The sequence below is a fragment of the Equus asinus genome, chromosome 7 (genome assembly GCF_041296235.1).
Source record: "Equus asinus isolate D_3611 breed Donkey chromosome 7, EquAss-T2T_v2, whole genome shotgun sequence".
NCBI classification, from domain to species: Eukaryota; Metazoa; Chordata; class Mammalia; order Perissodactyla; family Equidae; genus Equus; species Equus asinus.
The window spans coordinates 19,828,884-19,852,263 of record NC_091796.1 but is presented as its reverse complement, the minus strand read 5'-3'; the positions used below and the strand labels follow the sequence as shown (position 1 = coordinate 19,852,263).

Here is a 23,380-nt window from a genome sequence, read left to right as displayed (position 1 = left end):
AATCTTAGTGTACATTATAAGCATTTCTGTTGTGTATATAATCAAAAGTGGAATTTCTTCATGTGTTTATCTTCAGCTTTAGTAGGTAATGTTAACATGTTTTCCTAAGTGAGAGACTAATATACTTCCATCAAAAAGGCTAAAGTGAAAAAGATGGAAAATATTGTGTTGGCTAGGATATGGATCAACAAGAGTTCTCATACGCAGCTGGTATGTTGGCTAGATATCCTAGCCAATACTTAATATTTTCCATCTTTTTCATGTTAGCCATTTTGGTATGGCTAATATATCTAATATATCAAGCTTTTCATTTTTGATTAATATTTTTGTGTCCTGTTTAAGAAGTTAGCCTGAGGGACCGGCCCGGTGGCACAGCAGTTAAGTGCACACCTTCTGCTTTGGCAGCCTGGGATTCGCCGGTTCAGATCCTGGGTGCAGACATGGCAGTGCTTGGCAAGCCATGCTGTGCTGGCACCCCACATAAAAAGTAGAGGAAGATGGGCATGGATGTTAGCTCAGCAAAAAGAGGATTGGCAGCAGATGTTACCTCAGGGCTAATCTTCCTCAAAAAAAAAGTTACCCTGATACCCCTACTCTGATATCATGAGGATGATGTTCTCTGTTTTCTTTTAGAAGCTTTTTTATGTTACCCTTCTTATATAGATCAACAAACTGCCTGGAATTTAATTTTCTGTATAATGTGAAGCAGGGGTCCTGTTTCAGCTTTTTCCTCCATGCAATACAAATTGGTCCAGCATGATTTATTAAAGAGATGATTTTTTCCCCACTGCTCTGCAGTGCCATCTCTGTCATAAATAAAATGTCCTTATATATGATAGTCTGTTTCTGGACTGTTTGAGCCCATTTGTTTGTTTGTATATTCTTGTGCCTTAATTACTGTAGCTCTGTGAGATGACTTGATATTTCAGTAGATCAAGTCTTCCCACCTTACTCTTCTTAGAGTGTTTTGGCTATTCTTGTCCCTTTGAATTTCAGTATAGCTGTGTGCCACATAACAATGCTTTGGTCAATGATGGTGTACAACAGTGGTCCCAGAAGATTAGTACCATGAAACCTAGGTGTATAGTAGGCTGCACCATCTAGGTTTGTGTAAGCACACTCTATGATGTTCAATGACATTATCACCTAATGACTCATTTCTTGGACTGTTGGTAAGCCACATATGACTGTATAAATTTAGAACTGGTTTCTCAACTGTCACAAAAACCTATTGTGACTTCACTTGCAATTTTATTAAATTTATAGATCAGTTTGGGGAGAATTAATATCTTTATGGGATTCACTTATTCAGTCCATCAACCTCATATCGCTCCACGTTTATTTAGGTCTTGTTTAGCTATTGAAACTCTTTTATGGTTTTCTGTGTACATGTCTTATATATCTTCTGTTAGATTTATTCCTACATATTAGATTTTTAAAATATTCTTATAATTGGTATTATTTTTTCATTTTCTGTGCCCTTGGTATAGAAATACAGTTGATTTTTGAATATTGACCTTGTATCAAGCAATCTTGCTAAATTCACCTATTAATTGTGGTACTTCATCTGTAGATTCCTTTGATCATGTGGAGGATGATATGGAATAACTTTTTCTATTCCTGGTGTGAAAGGGAAAACTTTTTTTTTTTTTAAGATTTTATTTTTTTTTCCTTTTTCTCCCCAAAGCCCCCTGGTACATAGTTGTATATTCTTGGTTGTGGGTCATTCCAGTTGTGGCACGTGGGACGCTGCCTCAGTGTGGCTTGACGAGCCCATGTCCATGCCCAGGATTCGAACCAACGAAACACTGGGCCGCCTGCAGCGGAGCACGCGAACTTAACCACTCTGCCACAGGGCCAGCCCCTAAGGGGAAAACTTTTTAGCTTTCATATGTGATATTTCCTATATGCTTTTACAGATAATTTTTAAGAAATTAACTGTATTATTCCTTTGCTACATGTTTATCATCAATGTGTGTTGGATTTTATCATGCTTTTTCTCTAACTATTGAGATTATTATATAACTTTTTACTCTGTCAATTTGATGAATTTAGAACATAAACCCAATCTTGCATTCCAGAATAAAACCAATCTTGTGATGTATTATTGTTGTAGATACTCTTGCATTTAGTTTAATATTTTTTATTTAGGAAAAAGTTTTCTTCTAATGTCCTTGTAAGGTTTTATGTTATTCATATTTCAGAAAATGGATTGGGGAATCTATCCTCTTTTTCTATTTTCGGGTAGAATTTGTGTAATTCTAATTTAATGTAATCTAATTTAATCAGGTATAATTAGTGCATTGTTTCTTTCATAAATGTGCAGTGGAATTTCTGGATTTAGATCTAGAGTTTTCTTTGTGCTGAGTTTTAAAATTCTGGTTTCAGTTTCTCTCATTGTTATATGACTTTTCAGATTTTTTGTTTCTTCCTGTGTCAGTTTTGTTAACTAATACATATGTAAGGATTTTTCCAGTTCTTCTAAATTTTCAAGTGTGTTGGCATTTGAAAAGATAACATTGTCTTATCTTTTTAATTTCTCTGGTGTCTGTAGTGATGTCTTCATTTTTATTCTTGATATTAATCATTTGTGTCTTCTCTTTTTTTCTTGATCAGTCTTACCAGGGGCTTATCAATCTTTTTAGTCCTTTTAATGAACCCACTGTGCCTTTGTTTGTCCTTTCTAGTGCATATTTTTTCCTGTTTCACTAAATTCTGCCCTTTATCACTTCTCCTTCCTCTGGATTCAATATGCTGGGTTTTTTTTTAACTTCTTAATAAGGATGGATGGTTTCTTACTGATTTTCAGCCCTTCTTTTAGAGTGTGTGCCAAAAATCATGTCATGTGTGAATAAAGACGATTTTACTTCTTTTCAATCTATATGCATTTTATTTTTCTTTTTGCACAGGCTAGGACTTATGGAACAAAGTTGAATTGAAGAAGTTAGAGCAGATTTCCTTGCCTCATTCCCAATCTTAGGGGTAAAGCATTTAGTCTTTTACTATTAAGTATGACGTTAGCTGTAGATTGTTCTTAGATGAGGTGGGCATTGAGGAGGTTCCCTTCTTTTCCTAGTTTGCTAAGATTTTTTAATTATTAATCGTTGTTAGGTTTTGCCAGATGATTTTTCTGCATCTGTTGAAATTGTCATATGATTTTTTCTTCTTTATTTTCTTACTAAGATGAAGTACATTGCCTTTGGAATTTTAAAACAAGCCTACAGTCCTGGGATAGACCACACTTGGTCATGTTGAATTATTGTTTTTATGGATTATTGGATATAACTTACTAAAGTTTTGTTGAGAGTTTTTATGTGTGTATGGTAATGAAGGATTTTGGTCCCCAGTTTTCATTTCTGATAATGTCATTTTTCAATTTTGGTAACAGGATAATGTCAGTCTCGCAGAATGAGTTAGGATGTTAATCTTTTTCTTGTGTTTTCTGGAAGGGTTTGCGTAGAATTGATATTATTTCTTATTTGTGTGATCTAATTCACTAGTGAAAGTATGAGGGCCTGGAGTTTTCTTATGGGAAGATTTTTACTGCAAATGTAAATGCATTAATAGATATAGGGCTGTTTAGGTTTTTTTTTTTTTTTAATTTCACCTTGGATGAACTTTGGTGGTTTGTGTCAAATTTATGGGCAAAAATTTGTTTAATATTCTAATTTTCCGTTTAATGTCATGTCTCTAGAATTTCAGATGATATTCCCTCTCTCATTTCTGTTATTAATATTTTGTTTTTTTCTCATTTTTCCTGATCAGTCTGGCTAGTAGTTTAGCAATTTTATGAATCTTAAAGAAACCACCTTTGGTTTCATTGAATTTTATCTTTTCTTTTTCTGTTTCATTTATTTCTGCTTTGATTATTATTTCATTTCTTCTGCTTTTAATTTGCTCTTATGTTTTAGTTTTTTAAGGTGGAAGCTGAGGTCATTGAATTGAAACTTTTCTTCTTTTCCAATATGGGCAGTGAGTACTACAAATTTCCCCTAAGTACTGCTTTAGCAGCAGCTCACATATTTTGATAGGTTGTGCTTTTAATTTTCCTTTTGATTTTTTCCATGGATAATTTATTGGTGAATTATTTAAGTTTGGGGATTTTCTGAGGATCTTTCTGTTATTGATGTCTAATTTATGATCAGATAACAAACTTTGTATAGTTTGAATCATTTGAATATTGAGACTTGTTTTATGGCCCTGAATATGGTCTGTCTCGGTAAATATGCTGTATGCACTTAGATGACTGTGTATTCTGTTGTCGTTGGGGGAAGTGTTTCATAAATGTCAGCTCAAGTTGCTTGACAGTGTTCAAGTTTAATATATACTTGCTGATTTTTCTGATTCTGTCATTTAGATAAGGGTATTGAAATCTGTGGCAATAATTGTGGATTTGTTTCTTCCTCTTGGTACTTCTATCACTTTCTGCTTCATGTATTTTAAAGCTCTCTTAGTAGGTGCATAAACCTTTAGAATTGTTATTTCTTATTGATGATTTGACTTTTTGTCATTATGAAATGACCTTTTTGTCCTTGATAATCCTTTGCCTTGAAATCTACTTTGGTTATAATAGCCATTTCAGTGTTTTTGGTGACTGTTAGCATGGCATATCTTTTCCCATTTTTTTTACTTTTCACCTATTTAGGTCTTTATATTTAAATTGTGTTTCTCATAGGCAGTCTGACCTGCTTTTTAACTGGGTGTTTTAACCATTTATAGTTAATTGGATTATTGATATGGTTAGGTTTGAGTCTGTCTTTCTGCTATTTATGTTTTTCCTTCTCCCATTTGTTGTTTATTCTTTCCTTTCTTTTTCTGCTGTCTTTTTGGTTCATAGAGGGTTTTTTATGATTCCATTTTATCGCCCTTATTGGCTTATGAGCTAACTTTTTGTTTTGTTATTTTGGTGGTTATTTTAGAGTTTCTAGTCTACTTGTCACAGTGTCTCTTCAAGTGATATTATATCATTTAACATTTAATATAAAAACTTTATAATATTATACTTGGCATTTCTCACCTCCTGGCCTTTATGTTACTGTTGTCATGCATTTTACTTTTACATGTGTTATAAGCCTCAAAAATCATTATTACTACTTGTGTTTAATAGTCAATTATATTTTAAAGAGACTTTAATAATAAGAAAAAAGCATTCATATTTACCCATATAGTTACAGGTTTTGGTGCTCTTCATTCCTTTGTCTAGATCCAGATTGCGATCTGGTATCATTTTGCTTCAGCCTAAAGCACTTGCTTTAACATTTCTTATAGTGAAAGTCTACTGTTCTTTCAGCATTTGTATGTCTGCAAACATCTTTATTTGCCTTTCATTTTGAAGGATATTTTTATCTGGTATAGAATTCTATGTTGGCCATTTTTATCTTTCAGTATTTTAAAGATGATACTCTATTGTGCTCTCACTTGTATTGTTTCTAACAAGAAGTCTGATGTCATCCTTATCTTTGTTCCTCTGTATGAAACCTTTTTTTTTGCTTTATTACTCTTGCTGCTTTTAAGATTTTCTCTTTATCATAGTTTTGAACAATTTGATTATGAGGTGCCTTGATGTTGTTTTCTTCATGTTTTTGTGGTTGGCTGTTTGTTGAGCTTCTTAGTTTTATTGCTTGCATTAATATAAACATTTTTCAATTTTATTTCTTCAAATATTCTTTCTGTCCTCCTCTCTCTCCTCTCTTTAGGGGCTCAAATTACATGTACATTAAGCCACTTGAAATTGATTCACAGCTCACTGATGCTCTTTTTAAATTTTATATTCTTTTCCTCTCTTTGTTTTCATTAGGTAGTTTCTTTTGTAATGTCTTCAAGTTCATTTGTTTTTTCTTGACAATGTCTAACCTGCCATTCGTCCCACCCCTTGTATTTTTCATCTCAGACTTAGTGGTTTGCATCCCTAGAATTGATTGGCTTCTTTTTTATGTCTTCCTTGTCTCTATCTGACTTTTTTTGAATATATAGGTTATAGTTATAATAACTGTTTTAATACCCTTATTTGATCATTCTGACATCTCTGTCAGTTCTGAGTTGATTTTAATTGATTTTTTCCCTTCATTATGGACTGTGCTTTCCTGCTTCTTTGCATGCCTAGTAATCTTTGATTAGATGGCAGATATTGAATTTTACCTAGTTGGGTACTGAATATTTTTGTATTCTTAGAAGTCTTCTTGAGCTATGTTTTGGGATGCAGTTAAATTACTTGGGAACAGTTTGTTCTTTTTCTGGTCTTGCTTTTATGATTTCTTAGGTGGGTTTGGAGTAATGCTGTCTCTTAGGCTAATTATTTCCCCTTACTGAGGCACGATCTTCGTGAGTACTCTATCCAGTACCTCATGAATTGTGAATTTTCCAGTCAGGCTAATGAGAGCAGGCACTGTTTTCTGGCCCTTCAGTAGTTCTTTTGCCAGCCTCTAGTAGTTTCCTTAAACACATGCACTGATGAGTTCTGTGCCACGTACTCGAGGGGACCTGTGAAGAGCTTGGATCTGTGCAGCTTTCTTCTGTCTGTCCTGATGAGTTCTGTGCTGCATACTCAAGGGGACCTCTGAAGAGCTTGGATCTATGCAGCTCTCTTCTGTCTGTCCTGTGAATTCTAGCTGCCCTGGTTTCTCAACTCTTAACTCTGTCTCCTCAACTCAGGGAAACTGCCAAGTCCTCAAGTCCCCCTTTCTGTATCTTGGCCTAGAAACTCCCTCAAGGCAATAATGGGGCAGTAATGCTCACTTTGCCTCCCATCTCCTGACTCTCAATCCATCATTGATTGATGTCCAGTGATTTGAGACTATTCTTTTATGTATTTTGCCTTTTTTTTTTCAGTTGTTTTAGATGGGATTGTAAATCTGTTTCCTCTTACTCCATCTTGGCGGGAAGTGGAAGTTCCTCTCCCTTTGCTTTTAAAGTGTTCTAATATACTCTTGCTTTATAAGAACTTTATAAGAAGTCTTTATGTTGTATAGAGTTTTAATATTTTTAGAGCATTCTTTCAGGGAGAAATGCAAACAGGCTTACATAGATAAGAGGCTTGTGTAAAGTACAATTAGTTATGATATAATTAAGACACACAGCCAGCACCTTTTAACTCTAGATCCTGTGCTCTTTCTACAGCAGCATGTATTTATTTTCTAAATTCGTTAAAAATATCTTCCAGATTATACAATACAAATAAGCAGCAGAGCATACTCTCCTTCATTTAGTTAGTTTAAACTTCATTTAAGATCGATTCCTTTTAGAGATATAATTTGTTGTCATCATTATCGTCTTCGTTATCGTTCTTTACAGTTGACGTTTCTTCTTGGATTACATTTTTCTCTCTCTGTGATCATAGTACATACAAGCAATCCTGTGTAATTTATGATGTTGTCATGATGCATTATATACTTTACCACCGTTATTGTATTGGATTTGCTCACCTGACCAGGTCTGAGGATTTTAAAGTTGGAGTGCTTTAATGTTGCTTCTCAGAAAAGCATTGAGTTTTGAGAGCAGTGAAGAAGGCACTGAAAATTGTCTTTTTCTAAGGCGTTTACTTGAGGCAATAGATTTAGGAATTTCCATTTGGAACAGCACAGATGCTTGTTTTTTAAAGTAAATGAAGATTAGCAATCTACTGAGTTACACAGTAAAACACTTTAGTAAAACACTTTAGGATGGCATTATGAAATCCACTTGCTATTTGAATATTGAAATGAATATATGAGGTACTTATTTCTTTAGCAAATGTTTCTTATGCACTGTTTTCCTCCAAACCGTTCTAATTTGAGGTGTTAGGGAGATCAGTCTGAATGTATACTCTCTTGAGTAGTTTATATACATCCAGTAGATAATACATGAACATAAATAACCACTTTAGGGTAGGGAGTGGTAAGAGTTATAGGTAAACGGCTCTGAGTTCTCTGACTGTAATTCAGCTAGAATTCAGTTAGAATATTATATATTCTCATCTTTCTATTCTGACTTCTCTTACCTTGGTTTTCTTTTAAACATTTTCCTCTTTCCTTATGTTTTATTTTCCTTTCTCTCACTACAGTGCACATTGACTCACAATCCATTTGTTCAAGTTGGATTGCAAACATGAATACGCTTCTTTTCGATAAACTGTCACTTATATGTTGGCTAATACTTGTTCAACTGCAAAATAATCTATATGGAGTAAAGAATTTAGCTGAGGATTGGACCTTTCATAGACATTTGGGTCTGAGAATAAAGATGATATAGATAGTTTAGCTAACATGATTTCTCATAAACAATATCAGTATATTTTATTGGAAAATAATTTTTTCACATGAGGTTTATTTTGTCTTATAGTGAAGTTGTTAATTCAGTGTTTGCCAATAATTAGCATTTACTGACAGTCATTTACCTTTTGATAGAGACAGTGTTTATTTATTAGATACTTGATTTTTCAGTTTGTAAAACATCTCACTTGAAAAAGGGGTCAGAGATGTCGGACAACTAAATTTTTGTTCATCGTCATACAGCCCTAAATCTGCCTGTGGCTTTAGGCTTTTCTACATTCTAACACACTGTATTTCTCTTGATCAATTCATTAATCTCAAGGCTTAAGTTTTTGGTCTGTTCTCTGGTGCTTATCTTGATTCTGACCATGTCTTTATGTTGGTAGTTGCATCTTTACCCAGTGGTAGGTGTGGAAGCAAGTCCAAGCAATTTAAAGATTTATGGTTATGTTACATTATTTGCAATTTTATTTTTCGGAAATTGATTCAATTTAGGTTGTCTAAACTTAGAAGAAATAGTCTTTGTTAAATTACCTCAGTAATAATTTACATAAATTAACCAGCAGTTTCTCACCAGCCTTTTCCAGGGTCTATAGCAAAAAACCGGGAGTACATGTATCGAGTCAATGGATGGACCTGAAAATCTCTTAAAATTTTTTGTTTGAACTTATGTGTCTTTTAGAAAATAATTGGCTTTTAACTTTGGTCTGCTTTGGAAGCTCAAAGGGCAGGGATATTTTTTCTTTTTTCTTTACTGATTTATCACAAGTGTTTGGAACAGTGGCTGATACGTAGAAGGTGCTCAATAAATATTTGTTGAATGAATGAATCTGTAGATACCTTCTCTTTATGCTTTTAGAATCAATGTGTCCAATAACCAGGTGCCGAGGCTATGAGGGCTGACCAAAGAAGTCTCTGCCTTCAAGGAGCTTATGTCTAGTGGAGGAGATACAGAGGAGTGCAATTTACGATAATATTTTAATTGGTTGCTTATTTGCTTTCCCTACTGGAGTCTGAGTACATGAGGGCAGCATCTTTATCTCATCTTTGTGAGTTTTCATATGCTTAGCCCAATACCTGGCACATTGTAGGCATTTATTAAGTGTTAATTAAATGAAATACAAATTTCTTTTTTTAATTTTATATGGTAGAATTTATTGATTTTTTTCATTGAGTTCATAATAGTTTACATCAATGTGAGATTTCAGTTGTACATTATTTCTTGACTGTCACCACATAAGTGCTCCCCTTCAGCCCCTATCCCCCCCCACTCCCCTTTCCCTGGTGACCACTGAACTGTTTTCTTTATCCAAGTACTTGTTTATATTCCACATATGAGTGAAATCATCTGGTGTTTGTCTTTCTCAGACTGGCTTATTTCGTTAAGCATAATTCTCTTTAGGTCCTTCTGTGTTATTGCAAATGGGATGAATTTGTTTTTTTTTTTCTGGCTGAGTAGTAGTCCATTGTATATATATGCCACATCTTCTTTATCCAATCATCAGTCGATGGGCACTTGGGTTGCTTCCATGTCTTGGCTATTGTGAATAGTGCTGCAATGAACATAGGGGTGCATATGTTACTTTGGATTGTTGATTTCAACTTCTTTGGGTAGATACCCAGTAGTAGGATAGCTGGGTCATATGGTAGTTCTATAAAAATATAAACTCTATTAAAAAAAAAAAACTAAAAAGTTTTTAAAGGAATCTCCATACTGTTTTCCATAGTGGCTGCACCAGTTTGCATTCCCACCAGCAGTGTTTGAGGGTTCCCTTGTCTCCACACCCTCTCCAACATTTGTTATTTTTAGTCTTAGTGCTTATAGCCATTTTGACAGGTGTAAGGTGGTATCTTAGTGTAGTTTTTATTTACATTCTCCTGATTATTAGTGATTTTGAACATCTTTTCATGTATTTATTGGCCATCTATATATCTTCCTTGAAAAAAAGTCTGTTCATCTCCTCTGCCCACTTTTTGATCAGGTTGTTTGCTTTCTTATTGTTCAGCTGTGTGAGTTCCTTATGTGTTATGGAGATTAACCCCTTGTCAGATATATGATTTGCAAATATTTTCTCTCAATTGGTGGGTTGTCTTTATTTTGATCCTGGTTTCTTTTGCAATGCAGAAGCTCTTTAGTCTGTTGAATTCTAACTTTTTAATATTTTCTCTTGTTTCCCTTGTCTGAGAGGACATGGTATTTGAAAAGATCCTTTTTAGTTTGATGTCAAAGAGTGTACTACCAATATTAATTCCAGGATTTTTATGGTTTCACGACGTATCTTCAAGTCTTTGATCCATTTTGAGTTTATTTTTGTGTATGGTGTGAGATAGTGGTCTACCTTCATTCCTTTGCATGTGGCTGTCCAGTTTTCCCAACACCATTTATTGAAGAGACTATCTTTTCTCCATTGTATGTTCTTGGCACCTTTGTCGAAGATTAGCTGTCCATAGGTGTGTGGTTTTATTTCTGGGCTTTCGGTTCTGTTCCATTGATCTGTGTGCCTGTTTTTGTACCAGTACCACGCCATTTTGGTCACTATGGCTTTGTAGTACATTTTGAAGTCAGGGATTGTGATACCTCCATCTTTGCTATTTTTTCGCAGGATTGCCTTAGCAATTCGGGGTCTTTGTCCCATATGAATTTTAGTATTTTTTGCTCTGTTGCCGTGAAGAATGTTATTGGGTTTCTGATAAGGATTGCATTGAATCTGTAGATTGCTTTGGGTAGTATGGACATTTTAACTGTGTTTATTCTTCCAATCCATGAGCAAGGAATCTCTTTCAGTCATTATCAGTTTCTCTCAGTAATGTCTTATAGTTTTCATTCTATAAGTTATTCACCTCCTTGGTTAAATTTATTCCTAGGTACTTTATTCTTTTAGGTACGACTGTAAATGGAATTATATTCTTGAGTTCTCTTTCTGTGAGTTCGTTATTGGAGTATAGAAAAGCGACTGATTTTTGTCAGTTGATTCTGTACCCTGCAACTTTACTGTAGTTGTTAATTATTTCTATTAGTTTTCCGATGGATTTTTTTTGGGGTTTTCTATATATAAGATCATGTCGTCTGCAAACAGCGAGAGTTTCACTTCTTCACTCCCTATTTGGATTCCTTTTGTTCCTTTCTCTTGCCTAATTGCTCTGGCTAAAACCTCCAATACTATGTTGAATTAGAGTGGTGATAGTGGGCATCCTTGTCTTGTTCCTGTTGTCAGGGGGATGGCGCTCAGTTTTTGCCCATTGAGTATCATGTTGGCTGTGGGTTTGTCATATATGGCCTTTATTATGTTGAGCTAGTTCCCCTGTATCCCCATTTTGTTCAGAGTTTTTATCATAAATGGCTGTTGGATCTTGTCAAATGCTTTCTCTGCATCTATTGAGATGATCATGTGGTTTTTATTCCTCAATTTGTTGATGTGGTGTATCACGTTGATTGATTTGTGGATGTTGAACCATCCATCTGACCCTGGTATGAATCCCGCTTGATCGTGATGTACGATCCTTTTGATGTATTGCTGAATTTGGGTTGCCAAAATTTTGTTGAGAACTTTTGCATCTATGTTCATCAGCGATATTGGCCTGTAGCTCTCCTTTTTCGTCCTTGCCAAGCTTTGGTATCAGAGTGATGTTGGCCTCGTAGAATGTGTTAGGAAGTGTTCCATCCTCCCTAATTTTTTGGAATAGCTTGAAAAGGATAGCTGTCTGGTCCTGGAGTTTTATTCTTTGGGATGCTTAGCCCAAAGAATAGCCCTTAGCTATTTATGTTCTTCTTTTATAGTGTTTTAAGGATATCTTTTTTCCTTACAATGTTTGATTAATGATTTATCCTAATACTCCATGTTGATTTAAAACATGGCTAGAATGCCCATCTACCTAAGACATGAAAGTGTAGACATAAAGGAAGTTTATAAAAAGGGAAATGTTACTTTCAGATCTCTGTTCATATGACAGACCCAGTGTGGAATGCCTTTATGTTAACTGCGTGATGATTGACTCTAAAAACTTCCTAATTTCTCATTTTTTCATGTTTTCTCTTCTATCCTCTCTTTCTTGAAGCTTCATGACTTTACATAAAGTGATTCATCGTTAAATAATTTTGTTCAATTTTTTAGTGCTAAACTTTGAAAAAACTTACTTTTTTATGCATTGCATTTGGTTTTCTGTACTTCCTAGATTTTCTTTTTCTCCTTCTGAGAAAATGTATTGAAAGGACTATTTAAGTTCATGTACTAGGAGGCTAAAGGGGTTTAGACAATATGTGGAGGACACTTGTTAGCTAAAGTATGTTAACTTTCTGTCCTCAATATATTTTTAAAATCACAATGGCAGTAGGGAAAAATGGAGTTTAGAATCATATTTCAAATGGAGACTGAAATAGACCTGTTCAAAAACAGAAGCCATGGATATTACAATACGAAGTACTTGTGTATATGCCATTTAAAGAGAAACCAGAGCATATGTGTGCATGTAAATGTTGTCACCCACATTCGTTTATCTTCATCTATCTTTTCATGTGAGAGTGAGCAGTTGAAGAGGCTCCTAGCTGGAAAATTACTTAAAGGACTTTCCCAGGTAAAATACTAGGACTTGTGTCAGTTCTGTCCCCATTTTGAAGCTGTACTGAGACTGTTTTCCTTTGTGTTTTATTAATCCTTAAGAGATGCAAATTTATAGTTGGCATGGCAGCTTTTCTGTTTTAAGAAATCAAATGCTTGCTTATGTTTTATGGTGTTAATCTTAGATGTTCAGTGCCACGTGTAACTTCTTCAGGTCTATTGTCATTAAATCTTGAGCTTTTTATTTTGGTAGTGGTACTTTTTCTTCTAATTTCTATTGCTGATTTTTCTATATATGGACAGTTTTCAAAGCTTTAGCAGAATTTAATTTCAATATTCTCAGTGAATTACGAAAATAGTTCTAGATTTTACAGTTTCAGTTATGAGGTAGTCTAAATAAAGTAATTTTTGGTGGTGATGCAGAGATTTTTAAAGCATAATAAATTTGATTCCTAGATTTCTGTTACAGTATTTTTCTTGATTTTTAGTGCCCATGGGATTCATTAAAAGAAAGTATAAATGGCTTTTTCTACATGCACTGTCATTTAAACAGGACTCCAAAACTATAATACCCAGAATCTCTTTATTTCTCATTAGAAATAAAGTTACATATATTGAATATTATTCTATTAAGACATATTATGCTTATTCTAACAGTTTTGCCAGTACCATTTCTAGTTTCCTTTAGACTTGTGACTTAGAGAAAATATTATCATTTAATCCCACTACTTATTTGACCTAGCTAGGGTAACAATCACTTGGTCCTAAACTTTTATTCATTTATGTTGAATTTCTTCACCCTGTCATTGTAGTGTCCTTTCAGAATTAAGGGTAAAATCAGACAGTTAACACAGCCTTTTCATAGATAATAATAATTTCTTCTTTTTTATAAAGTGAAATTATAGAGCAATCCCAACTGCTGGAAACCATCAGAGGAACTTTCTCAACAATTTTGGTGGCATGAAATCTAAAACCTGAAAATTTGCTCCTTGCCACTAAGGCTTACCAACTTTTGGCATGGGGAAGTGAATATTTTATAGGCCATAATAACTGAATTTGTAATTAAAAATGATAAGAAAAATGAAAAATAAAATTATTCAATGGAATATAGAAATATTTGGGATTTCTTTGCAAGACTACTTTACAATAGAAGTCTTAGATCTTATGAAATATACAGTTAAGAACAGCTCTATTCCTTTCATGAGCATAACATTATAAAATAATTGTAATTTCATAAGGAACAAAAACAGGGCTGTTACAATAAAAAGATTAAAATTTCCCGATAAAACTTTTTTGTGTGTAAGATGTACTTCTTAGGGTTTGTGGAGTTGGATTTTCTGGTTTTTCTTACTGTTCATGTACTTCTTTCTACTGTTTACCTCACACGTGCTTGATTGACATTATTATGCATTCGTGTGGAAATTATGAAAAGTTGTTTTCATGCAGCTGTCCTGTAGTTACAAAAGAACTTCACTGCATGAAAAGCAAACATATCATTCAGCAGACAATGCTTAATCTGTTCAGGAGCCCAAACCTATTGCTGTTCAATGATGGAAGAAAAGAGAAGGATTAATTTGAAGATGCTTGTGCGTGACATATGGTAATTTCTCTATAGGAAGGAAATGTCAAATGATGACCTCTAAATCTTAACATTGACCTCCAGTTGTAGAGTGTGTGCACCATACGGTCCTTTTGCCTTTTCATATGATAATTTAAGCTGAAACATTTTCCTGGTAACATAACTTTTTTGGGAGAGGAGGGGAATTGTTACATCTATTCCATAAGGATTATAACATTCACAATAGTTACTTTCAGGATGTAAAGCATTTGGATCATAAAAATATTTTTTAAACTCCGAAGAATGAAGCTATATTAGGATTCTTCTAACAAGAGTGAAGTATAGTATATATATTCTTTACAAGTTGGTATATTTTAAGTTGTGCTTTTATAAAATAAATGTGGAAAATTGAAATGATCTCAGTAGATACAGATTTGAGATCTAAAAAATAATTTACACATAACATTAGGAAATAAATTATTAGAAGAAATATAATTGACAGTATTAAGATCAACATAAAATTCATTATGTGACACATTTTAAAAGTTACACTTTTGCTAATTCTTGATATGTCTGTCATTATTTCGTTGTAGCCTTAGTTGTTTTAGAACTATTTTTGTATTCGGTGACACGTTATTCAACTGTAATATTAAATAGATTTTGGTTTTAAGAGGAATTTGAACTACATTGTGATTGCTATTCAATAAAATAGATCATTTCCCTGCTGTAATCCTTAACAATCATGCCCTTCTAATTAAAACATCATTTTTCAGTTCTACATTTACTATATTTTGCCAACTTTGTTTTTCATTCTTCACTAATACTGAGCTTTTTTTCAGAAACTGCTGTACCTCAATTCTCTCCTCTTTATTTCTTCTATTTTCCTCTGCAAGTTCCTGCACCTGTCGTTTCCGCTCGGTCTGATGCTGATCACTCTGGCTCGGACCCTGCTTCTACTCCTGCTTTACATACCTGTTTCTTAGTAAATGAAGGTATTCTCTCTCAACTTTCTAACAACTTTCTTTCAATCTATGCTTTATTCTAATATGACATGTTCTTTTATCTAATTTATACATTCATCTGCTTTGTTATGTATGAGATCCTAAAATTTCCATTTTATAACTTTATTTGCTAATGTTAATAAGGGCCAATTACAAAAATATAATGTTACTCCTGGCTGATATCAGCCATGTTTCCTGTAGTCTAGTGTGCTGTTAAAGAAGTGCAAAGATGCTCATCTTTGATGTGAAGTACGTATTAAAGGTGGACTGGTTTTTCTGATGATGTTTGCCATGTGATCTCTGGTGTTAGAGCTGATCAATGTATTTATCGTTACTCTGGGACAGACGCTTTGCTCTCTTTATACACCATGTGCCCTGGTTAGAGGGGATATGGGGATCTCTTAATTTACATTCTCACTTGAAAAGTCTTCAGAATGATCATTAGCATCAGTGATTATAGGCTAATAGGAATTCATCTATTTATCCTCCTTACTATTTCTGTTTCTGGCTGAGGCAAAAATCCGTAATTTCAATTTTTAAGGTGTAGTTAGGCTACCATATTATCCCTGTGGAGTTTACTAGTGGAGAATATTTTTGGAGCTTTGAAAATGTGAATGACGTCCACCAACCTTTATTCCCCAAGAGCCCTCTAGGATTATTTATAATGCTTGGAAGTTTAACGGAACTTGTGAGCTCTGAGTTACATCCACTGTCTTCATTGTGGGCTCAATTTTCACTGGTTATAAAAAGGAGGAAATTTACAAAAATCTCAAGTGTAACCTAGAAGGATTCTGACTCTTCATTGAAAAGCAATATTACCAGTCCATTCAAATGGAAAGAATAGTACAATATCTGTAAAGTACAAAGTCCTTGTTCTAAGTACCACTCCTTTGGAAAGAAAATGTGGGTACTTAGAAGTATAACTCGTTCTTTCTTTGGTTTCCCTGTCATAGAACTGGACTAAGGTTTGTATGTTAATGCTGGTTTTTAGCAAAAAATAATTAGGGTCATATTTATTAAGCTATTGTGAAAGACAGTAATTCAAAAATAAGCTCTTGGCTTTGGATTATGGTGAGAATCATCATCATATTAAAATTTAGCTCATAAATACACCCCATACTTTTGAGACATTAAAACACTTTAAGAATTTACTAGGTAGTAATTTATATTTGTATGTGTGTGTGTATATATATCTCTTGAAAACGTTAGAATCTAAAACGTGTGTGCTCATCACCTTAAATAATGTAATTATATATTCTCAGTTGATGAGTTCTTGCTGAAAGGATGAATCTTCAGATAGATGGCTTGTCTCTCTTTCACTCAGTCTCCCCCTTTTAACAATCCCAATAATCATTTTGAGTTTTTGGTAGGGATTTTGTTGTTGTTTTAGAAGACTGCTGTTTAGCTTATTTCAAAACACTGACTTGCTAAAGTTCTTTGATCACAGGTAATTCACCTTGTAATATGCACACCTTTAAAACAGAGTTGCAATGATTGTTTGAGAATGTCTGGATACTGGTACTTTTAAATATTGCAGTGTTTGTCTTCTTCATATAATCAATTTCCATATTGTGGCTTAGAATTTTGGAAAAAGTAACTTTTATTCTCATAGTTTACAGTTAGTGATGTTTAAGACTTTTGAACATTGAATTGTCAGGTTTTTATTTTGTGGAATGGCTGAATGCATTTTTCCTCTCAAAATTGGTGTAATGTTACTTATTTCAGTTATGATTGTGATTAAATATCTGATTCCTTTTGTGAGAAAGGGATCAATAAGTACCTTAGTTAAAGGCCCTATTGACAGTCAGCAGGCCCTCTGTTGACTGACATGATGGTAATACACAGATGGCCAGGCCTTACGTGACTTGAAGCTGTCTCTGGTTACCTGTGAATGCCCTTTTCACTGAAAGTTGTTTCAAGTCTATGGCTCTAGAATGTGTTTATTTCTATGCTTTCCCATCCCTGAATGTATGTTTTATTTTAGAGGAACTGTTTAGAAATGTGTTTTCCATGTAGAATTCATATATACTCTATGTGGAAATTTATTTTTGTTTGTTTTAAGACTTTGAGAGTTCTTATAAGTACCAGTTACATGATTTAGAGATGAAACATATTTGGTGTAATTCTTTGCACAAAATATCTAATAATTTGAAATCATTTATAACATAATTTAGCAGATCTGCCTTTTTATTTCTTTTTGATATACTTGCATAAAGAAAAATCTTTGAATTAGGGAATGCCAAAATGTTTAAAGTATTTGTAATATATTACATTTTAACAGGATGGAGTCAGTTGGCTGCTATGCATTGTGTTATGCTGCCAGACCTGTTGGGATTGGACAAGTTTAGGCCTCCACTTCTAGAGATGCTGGCTCGGAGATGGCAAGATCGATGCTTGGAGGTAATATTGAGGTGATTTAGATAGAAAACAAAAACCTTAAAAAGGCATTGGACAAGTGTAAATTTGAAACAAAAATGGTTAATATTTATCTAATTTTCTGTCACTTGTTTATTATGTGATAGAAAATATGGATTCATGATTTTTTACTTAGTTTATATACTAAACAGTAATGTTTCAGCTTGCATGCTTGTTTACTTTTTTTTTAATCTAGTGAGTATTTGATTAAAAGTTGCATGTATTTTATGGAACTGTTTCTTAAGTATTGGTTTCTATACAGATCATACACATACATGCACACACATACATATACCCAGCTCCCCCAAAATCACATGCTCAGTTATAATCACATCAATCAAATTCTAAGTGAAGAGCCATAGTTCAATGGAAGGTACTATATTGTAATAAAAGAAGGTCTTTGGAATTAGAAGAGACCTGGGTTTAAATATCAGTATTGCCAATTATTAACTTTGTGACCCTGGGCAATTTACTTAACCTGTTTGAAGCTCATTTGTGAAGTGGGGATAATAATGCATTCCTCATGGGATTGCTGTCAGGATCAAATAAGATAATGCAAGTAAAACAGTAAGTACAGAGCCTGATACATGGTAGGAGCTCGATAAATGGTAGCTATTATTTTGTGTTAATGGATTTACTCTGTATTAGATATTACCTCGAATATAGTATCACAAGGGACTTGGAAATGTTTTATAGAGATTTTTGTTTATTATGGCATTTGACCTATATAGCTGTAGCAGTTTGTATCATTCAAGATTTTTAACTTACCCAATATAAATAACATATTTGCCCCTTTCCTGGTCCCCCTTCCCTCAACTCCAATTGGAATTGCAGGATACTAAAATTTTCAGGATTTTGCGTTGAGTAATATTTTAATTCACTTCAGAAGTCAGTCGTAATTAGGGGCCGGCCCAGTGGCATAGTGGTTAAGTTTGTGCACTCCACTTCGGTGGCCCAGGGTTCTTGGATTTGGATCCTGGGTGCAGACCTACACACCACTCATCAAGCCATGCAGTGGCAGCATCCCACATACAAAAAAATAGAGGAAGATTGCCACAGATGTTAGCTCAGTGACAGTCTTCCTAAAGCAAGAAGAGGCAGATTGGCACAGATGTTAGCTCAGGGCCAATGTTCTTCACTAAAAAACCCCAAAGTAAGTCATAATTAAAAAGTTTTTTATTTGAAATCTTATCAGATGCTATTATTTATAAATAATATAAATTATAAATTGTTAATAAGTTGATTGGTATATCACTTGACAATGGTCTAGCTTCTTTGACCCCATGCCTGTGGCACTTTTGCCAAAATAAAACAAAACTAAATTAATACTGCAAAATAAAAGTGGTGCACCACATTGGAAGAAAAACTGAGAAGGCATAATTTTGAAAAATACTTTTCTTCTGTAAAACTAATGCCATTACACAGGAGAATATTTGCTTAATTGTTGAAAAACATTGTTTAAGCAATTCTTAGGTATACATGAATTGTAGGGATTTATATATATATATATATATATGTTTGTGTAAACAGTACCTATTTAGCATATATAATATAGAGAAATTCACTAGATAAGATTAAGTTTCTTCAGGCTAAAAGAGAAAACAAATTTAATAGTTCTAATTGTGACTTTTAGCAATGATGTTTATATGGAAATTTAAAATTGAAAATGCTGAAGTGCAAAAATGTTTTAAAAGCTTTGGAAACTGAAGTTTTTCTCATGTAAATAAATGTGTTTTTTTATGTTTTCTAGCTGTATTTCATTATGAACTTTCTAGTTTTTAGAACTTGCTTTTTTTCTTTACACTTGCGTCTGTGGTATTCTCAGGTCAGAGAAGCCGCTCAGGCCCTGCTGCTGGCAGAACTGAGGAGAATTGAGCAGGCGGGACGGAAGGAAGCCATTGATGCCTGGGCTCCTTATTTGCCTCAGTATATGGACCATGTCATATCACGTAAGAATTCTCATGATTTTCCACAAAGTTCATCACACTTATGTGGAAAAGAACCAAAATTCACAAATAGGCTTCCTCCTACCTATCAGCAAAAGTGAGTTGTTCACCTTAAAGTGAAAACTAGGAATCCTCAAATTCTGCTCAGTTGTTTTCTGAAATCCCTACAGTTTGGAGTTTGGTTAAAAAAAAAAAGAAGTTGTTTTATATAAAATCAAAATATTCACTATTTTGATAGTGACCGCTTATAAAATTAATCCCCAATCAAAAATCACACCCTATTTAACACTAGCACCTGTCGTTGCCCATTGTATTATGCTTGTGGGTGCCAATTTGTTAGATATTGATCTGATGATACACAAGTGCAAATACAAGGCAAATCCTTTCCAAGTTGAAGTTGGAATTGTGAATCCTTAAGAAATAAAGACCTGGTAGAGTTAGATCAGTATGAAAAAGAGAAATTTAGGAAGAGTTTTGACTGATGTATCTTTCAAAAGAGTATAATGTGAATGAATTGGGAAAGCCCTTGGGAAAAATCGTTGAAATTTTTGAACATCTTTTTGCAAAATAAAACTTCTATAATGCTGCCAGGTCAAATGTACGTTGAAGAAAAATTATATTGTGCTACCATAATTTTTTTCTTTTTAGAAGAAGTATGCTTCATCATCAGTTCATCATTTGATTCATTCTTTATTCTTTTAAAGAGGAATTCAGAATTAAAATTTTAACTTGCTATATTGAGAATAGATGTCAGTTTCACTTTTTTAAAGATAAAGTCTCAATGAAACTTTAGAAAAACTTTTTACTAAAATTAGTAAAAATTAATAAAATTAGTGAAAATTTAGCCTATGTTTTAGGTGGATTCATGTTAAATGACCTTTTGTCAATACCAGTTTTTCTTGGTAATCAGATACTCATTACATGTGTCAAAACAGACAATACATGATTGTATAAGAAGGAAAATGAAAACAAGATTCAAAAGAGACTATAATTGTTAGAACTGGTATAACTTTACCAGATGTTTGCCAGTAGTGACTATAGTCATTTAACGGGGTGACTGTGGTGGTTTAATTAGGTATGTGACCTTGGACACTTAACCTTTCTCAGCCTCAGTTTTGTCGCAGCTGAAATGAAGATGATAGTAGACTTTATTGAGTTATTTTGAATATGGAATGAGTTAATCTTTGTTAAGCACATGGAATAGTCCCTGGGTGGTGGTAAGCACTATATATTTGTTAAATACATTCATAATCTATAAAAATGCAAATATATATTTCACATATAACCAAAACATGACACATTAACAACTCAAGTTAAAATTCTTTAGTCTGTTTAGGTAATAGACTATTTATTGAGAGAATATTGGTTTTCATTTGCTTACTCGGAATTTTTCCACTTTAATTAAAGGAAATTAAGTTAAAAAACCAGGGTCCTTAGACATATGGGCTCTATGTAAGGTATTAGGCTTAAAGTTCTTATTGAAATATGTATAGGTTTAGAAAAATTTCTGGACTATAAAAAAAAACGTTTAAAAAAATAGGATGAAAAAAATTCTGCTTTTGAATATTTGAATAGTCTGGAACAGTACTCTTTGTTCAGTAGCTTGTGGCTGTTAACTTCATAATAGTCCAGAAAAGAGAATTAGGTCATTGGCTCATCATAAACCTTGTTGAATAAAAGATCCCCAAATTGAAGGACAAACTATGAGTGTAGTACTGTAGAGTAGATTGAAGATGAAACTAAATAGCAAATCACTAGAGATTCTTTTAAGAGGAGAATGCTGTTATGGGAATATGGAGAAACATTTTCAAGACATCTTTGTTTAGATGGACTAGTGTAGAGTGGGAGAATGGATTAAAGTAGAATAAGTAGCTGGGAGGCTGTTACAGAAGGGCATGTGGGACCCAGATCTGAATGTAGATAGGCTAGAATAAAAGATAATTCTAGGCCTTGGTTATAGATTACATGCAAAGGTCTAAGAAAAACACCAAAGATTAGTACAGCATTGTATTCTTGACCGTTTGGGAGGAGAAGTGCCATTAGCAATGGTGGTAGATGCCATTTAACTTTTTTTCCTGGAAAGAAGAGAGTGAATTAGCTACAGGTAGATGCATAATATGGCCACAAATTACTCCCTGAAGCAATGATAAAAGTGTATATGTTGCTAAACTAGAGGTCTGTTAGTGGGTCCACAGAGGATACAGTATAAGTAAAATAATGACAGTACCTACCATTAACTGAACACTTTCTCTGTGTCAGGCTTTTGTTTGCTAAGGGCCTGGTCTGTGTTATTTCATTAAACTATTGTAATAACCCTGTGAAGTAGGTACTGTTGTCACTACCACCTCCTGCTTTTTTTTCCCCCAGATGGGTTAATTGAGGCCAAGAGAGAGTAAAGAATTTTCTGAAGGTCCCTCAGTTACTAAGTGACTGTCAGACTACGACTGATTCTCTTAACCACGATTTATTCTATCTTGCTTCCTCCAGCATCCTTAGATCTTTTATGGGATTGAGGGTGGAGGAATGAGTGGATATTTGGCTTAACTAATCCTGCTTTCAGACAGTGCCATTTCTAGCTGTCTTCAATTTAACAACAAAATGGAGCAGAAACATAACTATAAGAAAATTACTCTCGATATTTCTCATCATTGTTTAAATAATCATCAACTAGGTTGTTCTGAGGTCAACTTTAAACTTCTACGTTTGTGTAATTAAAGTCCTTGGTATTTAATTTAGGGTCCTGGAGTACTTTATAAATTAACTTAGTGCTGGTTTACTTAAAATTTTAATCTTGTCACTTACTGTAATTGTATTTTTGGCCAAAAAATAAACAAACGTATGTTCTATATGTAACTAAAATATCTCACACTAACAACTCTTAATATAATGTATTAATGTATTCTGGAACTTTTACATTGACTGAGTGTAAAATTAGTTTTAGTTTGCTTTCCTGGGAGCTTTCTATTTTAATAAAAGGATGTCAAGCTAAAGGAATAGGCATTCTGAACGTGTGAAAGGAGAAGAAAGCATACAACAAATGAGGAATGACCACATAGGGCTGTTGAACAGATTTGCTGTCCGAAGGGATCAAAAGGTTATGGAGGCAGCTGGTGAACAGCCCACACCTGCCATCAACGTGCTTGTAGTGAAATCGCTTCTACTATGGTCGTTAATGTTTGAGGGGATGGTTATTGTAGCAAGTTACAGCATAAAGCATTGTTTTAGAAATTTAAAACATATTTCTGGGACAGGAATCTTCTTAATCACTAAAGTAAGTAAAATATTAAGCAATATAGTTGGTAAAATCACCATTCATCAGATATTTTCTTATAATTTAATCATCCCAAGCATTTAAAAATATATGCTAATTGCCTAAGCAATATTGGCTGCTCCTAACTTATGACTGAGCTTGGTCTGAGTCCCTCTGTTAGATAATTTTCTGACACTCAGAAAATGCTTTTACCTGAAATGCAGAATCTCATTCTGGGCTGATGGACTGTGATAGCCCTTCATTTTAGAGATCTGGAGTCTGAGCTTTTACAGTGGGTAGTAACTTTCTCTGACTTCACAGTCAGCAAGTGATAGAGCTGGGACTAAGATGACAACTGAAGCCAACTGGTCATATTGACTTGGATCTTATGGAATTTTATTTAGGTGC

General features: G+C 33.9%; 1 protein-coding gene across 9 annotated transcripts in view; it reads left to right on the top strand.

The window, feature by feature from the left end:
- Nucleotides 1–23,380, top strand: part of WDR7 (WD repeat domain 7) — a 357,038-nt gene that overhangs the window by 111,225 nt on the left and 222,433 nt on the right. For 5 of the 9 annotated variants that reach the window (XM_014847072.3, XM_014847053.3, XM_070512982.1 and 2 more), the window contains 3 exons: nucleotides 15,254–15,352; nucleotides 17,643–17,761; nucleotides 19,602–19,725. In XM_014847072.3, the coding sequence (XP_014702558.1) occupies nucleotides 15,254–15,352; nucleotides 17,643–17,761; nucleotides 19,602–19,725 (342 nt within the window). The remainder of the gene's footprint in view (nucleotides 1–15,253; nucleotides 15,353–17,642; nucleotides 17,762–19,601; nucleotides 19,726–23,380) is intronic. The other 4 variants (XM_070512986.1, XM_014847081.3, XM_070512984.1 and 1 more) reach the window with 1 other exon arrangement.